At 40.6% G+C, this 10,618-nt stretch overlaps 2 protein-coding genes across 2 annotated transcripts in view; both read right to left on the minus strand.

Moving 5' to 3' along the window:
- Positions 1-3,322, minus strand: part of LOC138861328 (uncharacterized) — a 4,566-nt gene extending 1,244 nt beyond the window's left edge. The window contains exons 1-3 of the mRNA XM_070120335.1: positions 3,291-3,322; positions 2,345-2,496; positions 1-304 (exon numbers count right to left, since the gene is read on the minus strand). The exon at positions 1-304 is cut by the window's left edge and continues 939 nt beyond it. Coding sequence (XP_069976436.1) covers positions 1-304; positions 2,345-2,496; positions 3,291-3,322 — 488 coding nt within the window. The remainder of the gene's footprint in view (positions 305-2,344; positions 2,497-3,290) is intronic.
- On the minus strand, positions 584-10,507 carry LOC113809127 (mucin-19; the record flags this gene model as incomplete). Its single annotated transcript, XM_070120334.1, is given in 5 exon segments — positions 584-3,987; positions 3,989-4,986; positions 6,421-7,096; positions 7,896-9,167; positions 9,303-10,507. Coding segments are annotated over 5 exon segments (4,259 nt in total), but the record flags the coding sequence as incomplete, so codon positions are not given.
- Positions 10,508-10,618: the final 111 nt, after the last annotated feature.

A 10,618-nucleotide genomic window follows, 5' to 3' on the forward strand; every position in this document is an offset into this window, starting at 1 on the left:
GAAGGAGTTTTAGTGGTAATAGGAGGAGTTTTAGTGGTAGTAGAAGGAGTTTTAGTGGTAGTAGAAGGAGTTTTAGTAGTAGTTTTAGTGGTAGTAGAAGGAGTTTTAGTGGTAGTAGAAGGAGTTTTAGTGGTAATAGGAGGAGTTTTAGTGGTAGTAGAAGGAGTTTTAGTGGTAGTAGAAGGAGTTTTAGTAGTAGTTTTAGTGGTAGTAGAAGGAGTTTTAGTAGTAGTTTCAGAGGTAGTAGTAGTAGTAATTTTACTGGTGGAGGAGGAGGAGGAGGAGGAGGAGGAGGAGGAGGAGGAGGAGGAGGAGGAGGAGGTGGTGGTGGTGGTTGTGGTGGTGGTGGTGGTGGTGGTGGTGGTGGTGGGGGTGGTGGAGGTGGTGGTGCTGGAGGTGGTGGTGGTGCTAGTGGTGGGGTTGGTGTTGGAGATGGTGGTGGTGGTGGTGGTGGTGGTGGTGGTGATGGAGGTGGTGGTGGTGGTGGTGGTGGTGGTGGTGGTGGTGGTGGTGGTGGTGGTGGAGGTGGTGGCGGCGGCGGGGGTGGTGGTGGCAGGGGGGGTGGTGGTGGCGGCGGCGGCGGGGGTGGTGGTGGCGGTGGGGGTGGTGGTGGTGGTGACGAGGGTGGTGGTGACGAGGGTGGTGGCGGGGGTGGTGGCGTGGGTGGTGGCAGGGGTGGTGGCGGGGGTGGTGGCGTTGGTAGTGGCGGTGGCGGCAGCAGTGGTAATGGTGGCAGAGGAGGTGGTGCCGATGGTGGTGGTAGTGATGTAATTGTAGTAGTAAAAGGAGTAAAAGGCATAATAGTAGTAATAGCAGTAATAATAGTAGTATTAAAAGGAGTAACGGGCAAAATAGTAGTAATAGTAGTAGTAGTAATAATAATAATAATGATGATTATTGTAACTATAATGTCAATTATAAGGAAAGAAATTATGATAGTAAAAATAATGATACTAACAATACTAATGGTTATGATGTAACATTAATAATAATAATCAATAATGATTAATAACAACAACAACAATGCCAATAATAATAATAAAAATAATAATAATAATAATAATAATAATAAAAATAATCATCATTTTGATCATTATAAGAATAGTGATGATATTCAACACTTATAATAATAAATAACAAATAATAATATGAACACTATTGTTCACTGTGTTCAACACACAAGACAAACATTAATCCCCCAAAAAAAGTAGATGAATAAATACATACATATATAAATAAATAAATAAATAGCAGTAGTAGCAGTAGTAGTAGTAGTAGTAGTAGTAGTAGTAATAGTAGTTGTAATAGTAGTAGTAATAGTAGTAGTAGTGATAGTAGTAGTAGTAATAGTAGTAGTAGTAATAGTAGTAGTAGTAAAAGTAGTAGTAAAAGTAGTAGTAATAATAGTAGTAGTAATAATAGTAGTAATAGTAGTAGCAGTAGTAGCAGTAGTAGCAGTAGTAGCAGTAGCAGTAGCAGCAGCAGCAGCAGCAGTAGCAGTAGCAGCAGCAGCAGCAGCAGCAGCAGCAGCAGCAGCAGCAGCAGCAGCAGCAGCAGCAGCAGCAGCAGCAGCAGCAGTAGCAGCAGTAGTAATAGTAGTAAAAGTAGTTCATAAAGAAAAGTGATAAACAAAAAATGTTAGCACACAATTGACATAAAGTAGTAAAAAAGAAAGAAAAAACTCAACAATACTAAGAGCAAAAATTACCACTATGAAATAATACCTATAAAGACAAAGAAAAGAGAAGAGAAGAGAAAATATAAAGAAAAGAAAGAAGAAAAGAAAATAATCATTACAAAAATGGCATGTTATAAAATGTCCATATAGAGTCTCCACTCAATTCTTTTCAATATATCTCTTCCTACTGTCCTTTGAGAAACGCTATAAAACACAAGAAACTGTCAAGCAAATTACAATGCTAAGTGAACCACTCTCTTCTGATCAAGTTCCTTAGAGGATATAATACCTAAAGGATATAAGAAAAAAAAAATCCTTTGTAACTATTAAGAGAAATCTCCAAAGACCAAGCAAGGTCTTAAAAAAGGGCATTTTTCTCCTTTTTATGGCTAGGATAAAGTAGGGATAATAAAATGGAAAAACAGAGAAAAGGAAAAAGAAAAGGGAAAAAATATAAAGAAAGAACTGTTCCACTTTTTGCTAAAATAATCTCTCCTGTTTTTATCTATATGCACTTTTTTTTGTATTTTGTTTTATAAAATGCAAAAATTAATAACAATGAAAACAAAAACAAATATCAACAAGAACACAATTTCCCAAAATGGATGTCTGACCACGCTAAACTTATTGCTGTTTTCTCAAGCTTGACCACAGTCTCTCGCATACTTTCAGAATAAAATATTGAAAACTGAATATTCAAACTGCTGAAGAGAGCAATTCCATGATCGCATACTGCAGAAATATCTATACTTAGCAGCACTGTCTTGCCTTTCAGAACTCTTCTATAATTATTTATTTCTTCAGGATTCATGCCTAATCTGAGAGTTGTACAATAAACACTGAACATAGTACTAATGTCTCTCCATTTAGAGTTCTAACACAATTACATATATTCAGAGGCACAGGTATACACAAGTATTTTATTTTTCCTTTGTTTCTTCAGAAATGTTTAATTATGCAGCCCCCACATTGTAAAAGTGCATTCACATAGTTGGGGATATTGTGGTCTTCCATGGAACCTTCCTTTTAAAGAGCTATTCTCTCCTAACCGTGATTAAAGATATACAACGTAATACAAAACTGGGTGCTGGGCACATTAAAGAAAAAGAAAGAAAACTTAAAAAAAAAAAAAAAAGTTATTTAGTGGGTACTACGTGACTTAAAAATATTATGGCCTCACATAAAATAATAATAATATCAGGTAATATGAGCATAAGCATCTGGACCCTGTTTTAATCAAACATGAAAGGGCATTAGTAAGTCACCTGGATTTGCACTAAATCTCTATATATTCTTTGGATGCTTGTATTGTAATATGAATCTCACTATAGTTATGGCAGGGAGTGTCATTTTTTCATGATCTTTTAATTTGATTCATTAAACTCTGGTGCATTTTTAAAGCTGCCAAAGAATCTGATTGCCTTTATACAAATAATGAATGTAGAAAGTACATTATGAGTCACTTTCTCTAAGAAATATTGACCCAACCTCTTAGTAACTAAGCTTCACAACTCCAATTACACATGCAAACAATTTCTAAAAGAACTTTTTATACCCAGATTTAGACTATAAGATGAAAAAGCTGTCTCACAGAATTTGATGCAAGATTTACCTTTTGCCAATGTGAAAAAAGTTACTGAGCATTGTTCAAGGTATCACTTTTATATTTCCAAAACAAAAAAGTGATTTATAGTAAATTTAATGACACTATAATGCAAGAGATTTTCCTGTCCTTGACAGAATTATCTTCCACGAGCTAAACAATAAATATCACTGGCCTTATCCATCATCTGTTACTTCTTTGGCCTCCTGAATACTCACTGACTACATTCTCATCAATAATCACAAATAGTGTTAACATACACAATACTTAACATATTCCTTTTAATCTTCAATAAATAAAAATTCATTTCAGAACTATAAACTTCTCACTGTTGAAAAATAATTCAGCTGCATACTTATATCAACCATCATTCCTAATTATACCCCTATCAGATGAAATAATATGAGTTTTGATAGGAAAATTGTTGGCACTAGATTGACCAATAACATGACCACTCTTGCATCTGCATTCGTCATGGACTAGTCTATGTAAGTAAAACAACATTTACTTTAAAACCACAGTCAGCTTGATGCTCAAAACTGCAAATGATGATGACTATCAACACACAATTTTCAGCCCTTGACCTAAGGTAGCTTTGTCAGTTGTGCTGAGAGTTCTGTTCCACAGTGCTGGCATAATGGGTGGCTGTGTTTTTATTATTGCACCATGATATTTTGTACTCAGACCGGACGGTCCTTGGTACGTTTGCACATTTCCTCTATGTTTGCCTCCTTGCACTCAGCACCGCGGTGACCCACCTGCCCACAGTTGTAGCAAGTCTTCTTTGCACCGGCGGACGGATTGGGTGTGTGGGGCAGGACATAGTGGTGAGGGTAAGGCAGCCCAGCAGCAAGGCCAGGGCCCGGAGTGGATGGGGGCCCCATCACATTTGGGGTTCCACAAGCAGTGGCCGGACCACCACCACCACCACCACCACCTTGAGAGTTACCTCCTAACACCGGATACTGACCTCCATATACACCAAATTCTGCATTCATTCCATTGCCCATTGGGGGAAAGGCTATGTTAGGAGGTAATGAAGGGGATACAAAGCCATTCGACAAACCAGAGCTATGGGCTGGCATAAATCCTGGAAGGTGAGGAAACATGTGTGTACCCATGAGCACTGGGTAACTTGGGGCATTGTACTGTACATTACTATGTCTTGCTCCAGAACACAAATTACCAGGAGGTACTTGGGCTGTGGTGGCTGAGGCAATACTTGGGACAGGGGTGAGAGCTACAGGAGGCAAAGAACCATCTGGGTGGGAGGGTACTGTGTGAGGAGAGCCACCATTACGCCCATGACTCCCCCCAGCTGATGTGGTTGGGGCAACATTACTGTCAGTAGATCGTATACAGCACTGTGGATCTTGCTGAACCAGCGGTAAGGAAACTGGTGCAGGGGGCGTAGTCTCACGGCTGGACTTGTCCCCATTCAGTGGAAGAGGATTTCTAGGAGCCACCACATGTGTCTGGGCTGACAAGGGCAAACCCTGGTACCTTATACCTGCCTGGTGAAAACCCACGTAGCTTAGTGGCTGGTACTGCACATAACGGGGTTGTGCTAAGCCAGTGTGAGGAGGCATCAGGACAGGATTAGGGGGATGGTGCAATGGGGGTGGAGTTCCTTCTTCACTAGCACCTGACCCTATTAGTCCTACAGTTTCCCCTGCTTCCCCTGGTTCAGTTCCATCATTTTTACCTGTGAAAAACATAAAAATAAAATAACATCTGACTTGAGAATGAAAAGGCATTGCATTGGTGAACAATACTTTGTAAACAAATTATCCTAAGTAAAATTTTTTACCTCAAGTAAAATGGTCTTAACCCGTAGCCGACGGGTGGCATGTACGTACATGCCAAGGCTGTTGTTGACCGAAACACAGATAGCATCATATCATGCCCATTCCCACGCCATTAGCTTGTCAGACGGAGTTTGTTTTTCTCCGATAGTAGCGGCTTCATTTATATAGTAAAGATTTTAGGCAATAGCACCTATAATGAAAGTAAACCTTCAAAATTTTAATATGTTTATAGATTATAGCAAAATAAAAGCTTTTAGGTGCTAAATGTCGCTCGCAAATTACCGATCAAGCCTGACACAAACAGGGGAAACTGCTGATGTTCACCAACAATCCCGTTCTTACGTCCACTTGCCAAACATTTTTACCTGTCGGCACTGGGTTAATACTGAGTATACTAAAGGAGTAAAAGAGCTCATGTACCTAAGACAGTTAATCACAACTATTATTCAAAGCTAACAAAATGTTGTAACACCAAAAATAGGAAAAAAAGACACACATAAAAAGCTGACAACGCAAGTATCACACCAGCCTTTTCATCAAGTGAACAGCAAAATTTTGCTTTAGTTATTGCCATAATAGTTTGTCAAACAATGAGGGTGTATTTCTAGTCACTGTTATCTCAACTAATTAGTCTGAAAGAGCTGACTCTATGAAGCTAGAACTCCATCAACTTCAAGTACAATAAGAAGATACTTTTGCTTTGTCAGTTTTTCGAAATTTATTCTGAACAAAACAAAATTTGTTACAGCTCTCATTACCCAGGATCATTTAGCAACAAGAAAATGTTGCATTTGTTCTAATAAAGAGAATAAATAACAAAGAATACAAAAGAGGACCTAAGATCTGAAGCTTAGACAAAGTTGGGGAAACACAAACACACTTGTTAAATATTTATCTTCATTACTATAAGGCTTGTTATTCACATACTAAAATGAATGTCTTAGTTACAAACTCCTGATGCAAAAACATCCCAGTTTAACATTATGTAACTACATCATTAGAAAATAAATAAAATAAAATACACACATTCTTCCTGCATCACAGAAAAACTAAAATGTAACAATGTGTTACCTATTAAATATTTCAATAACATTTTATATTTTCTAAATCAATTAAGTGGGATATATGCACTTTCAGGGCTTACTTTTACAAATTCTATTTTCATCAATAGTACTGTAAACAATGCAAAAACCACGTCCTAAATATACAGCTCTTTGTCAAAGATGAACAGGATTACCTTATACATACTTCATACTTCTTTACACTCACTCAAAGCACAAAAAAATTTATTTAATAACAACTTCATTATAGCATAAATGTGTAAAACTTACCTCGTTTATCTGTGTCACGTGTATGATCTGGACTAGGTGTCTGTGGTGGGGATGAATACTGCGAGGATGAAGGAGAAGAGTCCGACGACCTTGTGCCACCTTTGATTGGACCGTGGCCCCTCTGCCCAACCTTGTTGAATCCTCGTACACTGCCACTGCTAATGCTACTGCTGCTGCTGCTACTTCCACCTCTACTGCCACCCCCAGTGCCCACATGTCCTCCTGGTTGATGTGTGGGCTTCATGTGGGCTACATGGCCCATTGGCTGCATATGTGATATATAAACAGGTCTATGGGGATGCTGGGCAGCATAAGACCCTGGAGGAACATAGGTATGCGAGCCTGCAGGGCCCCCTAGTAGTGGGTACAAGTAGGTGGTAGGATATGAACTTCCTGGAGGTACCATTGGCATCAACCCTCCATTAGTGGGTGGGGGAACACCCATGTTCCCAGAGGATGTATAAACAGGCATGTTCATATTATTGGCTACAGTATAAGCTACAGTTGCTGCAGAAGTATAGGCAGGAAGCGGCATATTCCCAGAGGAGGTGTGCATGCCTACCGGGTTGCTGTAACCAGTTATACTCCCAGGCAAGGATGGGGTGGGTCCTGCAATACTACAACTGGCAGCTGCACCACTCTTTACACCTGGTCCATTGTTGCTAGTGTAGAAGGCCTGAAAAGAAAAGATTTATATATTTTACAGTTTAGGTGTTATATCAATCAGTCTTAAACAATAAGAATACCTTTAGCACATCCATAAACATAACTTCAAACCAGTGAAATAATGGAATATATATATATATATATATATATATATATATATATATATATATATATATATATATATATATATATATATATATATATACCCCCCACCACCCTAACCCACACATGTTTCTGAAATATGATGCAAACAAATAATGAGTAGTATGTTTGGGTAGTTAATGTCATTCATTTTAGGTAAAAATATCTAAATTACAAAAGATTGAGTAACTGACATACACTTAAACTGAATGAATAACCGTTAGGAAAAGCTTTCCTTATGAATGGAAATAAAAGATACAGAAGGGTACACAGGGATAAGAGAAAAGGAAAAAGAAAGCACAGGCAAAGAGGGAAGAGGAAGATTTGGGCAATTGGGTAGAAAGGGAGAATATATGGAAGAAATGGAAGGAGGAAGAGGAAAAGGAAGAGAAAGTTAATGAGGAGTTAGAGGTTGGAGAACAATATGAGATAACTGAAAGAGGACTGGGAATGGCAAATAAAGGAGGAAAAGGACAAAAGGCAGATAGATGGAAGATTATTTAAAACTAGAGGTGACGGCCATGAATGCATGATGTAAAGAAGAGGCAGGACCTTAGTTAAACCATTATATGAGGAGTACACTAAGAGTATGACAAAAAGTCCTCATTATACAAATGTTAGTAAAACAAAACTGGAAAGCCTGGCATTCAAGCAATCACATTTCTGACCTGCTGGGATCCATTACTGATATTGAGCCCATTGCTTGTGCTTGGAGTAGCTGGTTCTCGCGAAGGTGTGCGGGGAGGAACGCACAGTGGAGGTGGGGGTGTTCTAAGCTGGCCATGCTGAGGCTGAGTAGCTATGTGGTGTTGACTGGAGCCACCTGATAGTGGTGGAGTCTTCAGCTGGATGCACGGAGGTGGAGTTGTCATGTAGTGAGGAACACAGTTAGTAGCTGAGACAGAAGTAGGCACAGCAGATGTGGGATGAGAGGTAGTAGAAGGTATGGCAGAGCTACAGTTTGAATGAGAACTCTGCACGTTCATAGCTGCAGTGATTACAGGTGTAGCGGAATTTCCGCTACATGAAGAAAATGGTGGTGGTTGTGAAACACTGGGTAATTTCTGACTTGGTGGAATTGTGACTGTATGACATTGAGTGACTTGTGTTGCTGCAACTGGAGAGGCAGATGTGCTTGTTGTTGCAGCAATGCTACCAAGAGAAACAGCTGGGGATATAAGGCTGGCACATGTGATAGTTACCACAGTAACAGCACCAGAGGTGGTGGTGCTCAGGGCAGATGATGGCACTTCAGATTCCAGGGAAGAGGAGGAGGAGGAGGAAGAAGAAGAAGAAGAAAAAGAAGAAGAAGAAGAAGAAGAAGAAGAAGAAGAAGAAGAAGAAGAAGAAGAAGAAGAAGAAGAAGAAGAAGAAGAGGAGGAGGAGGGGGAGGAGGAAGAGGAGGAGGAAGAAGAGGAGGAAGAAGTTGAGGAGGGGGAAGAGGAAGAGATAGTGGTGGTGGTGGTAGTGGTTGGAGTTGGGGTCAGGGTGGTGTTAGGGGGAGAGCTGTTCTGTCGATCTGATGTTCCATTTACAGGATGTTCCATATTTGTGTTTTGATAAGTTTTTCCATGATTTTGTGTTTGGCTCTGCAGTGCTGAGTGTGTGGCATTTGATGTGTGTGTTGTGTGCACACTGTGTGTACTGTTGGAAGTGATGGTGGTGATAGGAGGATTGTGCACTGAACTGGCTTGACTTTGTAAACTGCTCTGGTTAACATTAGGCATAATTTGATTTTGAGTGGCATTATCTGACTGACTGAAAGATGTATGGTTTGCCTGGGGTAATGAGTGCGCATGTGGGGTAGCTGGTGGACTGGTAAAGCCATTTGGACAGTGGTAATTAGGGGATTCTAAACCAGCCAGGACACGCCGTAGCTTTGTTAGGGCACTTTTTGTCAGCCCTAAATCTAGGAGTTCACGGTCTGTCATCCGTTTTAACTGAAAAATGCACAACAGGAAAAAGAGTTAGTGCACATCTGCTGAATGAGCGTAGTTAATTACCCTATATTGTTTAATCAAATAGTAATGCAAGCCTTATATCTTATAATGAGATCGTCCAAACAAGTGACTTACCTTGTCAACTGAATATTCAGACAGGCGCTGATAATACTTGTTCAATTTCTCATTCTTGCAAAACTCATAGTTGAGGCAATTGTTATTATTAACAGCAGAATTTTCTGTGTTAGAAGTATTCATAACAGAACTAGAACTTGCTGTTGACAGTGGTGGTCTTATCCCTGAACTGTTACCAATGGTGTGGACAATTTTCTCTTGGACGACTGGTGATGATGTGTTTCTTGTTGTGGTGGCAGTGGTGGAAGTAGAAGTTAGGGACGTTGTTGCTCCACTTATTGTATGGCTGCTATTGGTCTTGAATGACGAAGAGCTAGCTATGACAGTAGAGGTGGTCTGAGATTTGCAAGTTGTGGTGGCACCTGATGTGGGACAGGGACTCTGGCTGTTCTGTCTATTAACACTTCTCACGCTAGACGTTGGCATAGTCACAACACACGGGGAAGAGGTAGATGGAGTTGTTGACGTTGACATGCTTGTCGACCATCTAGAGGAAGAACTCTTGCAATGCCCATTACTGCTGCACACTGAGGGTGAGGTCTGGACTACACTGCGATTAGCAGATGGACTATTCTGACTTCCAACGCCCACTCCAGTATCCACCGTGGAAGCTACAGGTAATCTTGTCCGTGATCCAGAGCGATCCGCTTGTCTCTGTGGCCGGTTGCCAGCTGCAGGAGGTTTTCCACGGTGAGTCTGAGCTGTAGAAATGGTCCCAGAATGTGTGACAGGACTACTGTTGCCAGCCATTGCTGGAGAAGTGGTCTGTGTGACACATGGTGAGTATTTGTGAGCTATCCTTGGACTGGAGTGAATAGACAACACGGCACACTTGGAAGTGGTCGTGGTTGAGGATGTAATAGTAAGAGGTAAATTAGCTACTGTTGTTGTAGTAGTGGTAGTGGTGGTGGTTGCAGGCCTTGACCAGGGTGACGAGGCACGACTTGGACTGAGGGACTGAAGAGGGGAGGCATAAGGTGAAGACTGAGCAGAGCTGAGAGGAGAGCCTGCAGCTGGTGGGCCGGCATGGGTCGTGCTTATGGCACCATCCTCACTGCTTGAGCCTTCAGAAGGTGCCCCCCTTGCCCCGGGTATAGAGGCAGGTAAGGCATCCACCACCTGAGGGTAAGTATAGTAGTGGAAGCTGCTCTGATGGTTGCACTGATATCCTGGATTCATGGTTAACAGGTTGTTGTTTAGGGCAACTGAAATGAAAATTACACATTCATAAATGTCTTTATCTATACAGATAACAATGTCTTTATAGTCATGAGTAAATATATCAAAACCATATAAGACCTCTATGAATTTCTAGA

The sequence above is a fragment of the Penaeus vannamei genome, unplaced genomic scaffold (genome assembly GCF_042767895.1).
Source record: "Penaeus vannamei isolate JL-2024 unplaced genomic scaffold, ASM4276789v1 unanchor4637, whole genome shotgun sequence".
In the NCBI taxonomy this organism is placed as follows: Eukaryota; Metazoa; Arthropoda; class Malacostraca; order Decapoda; family Penaeidae; genus Penaeus; species Penaeus vannamei.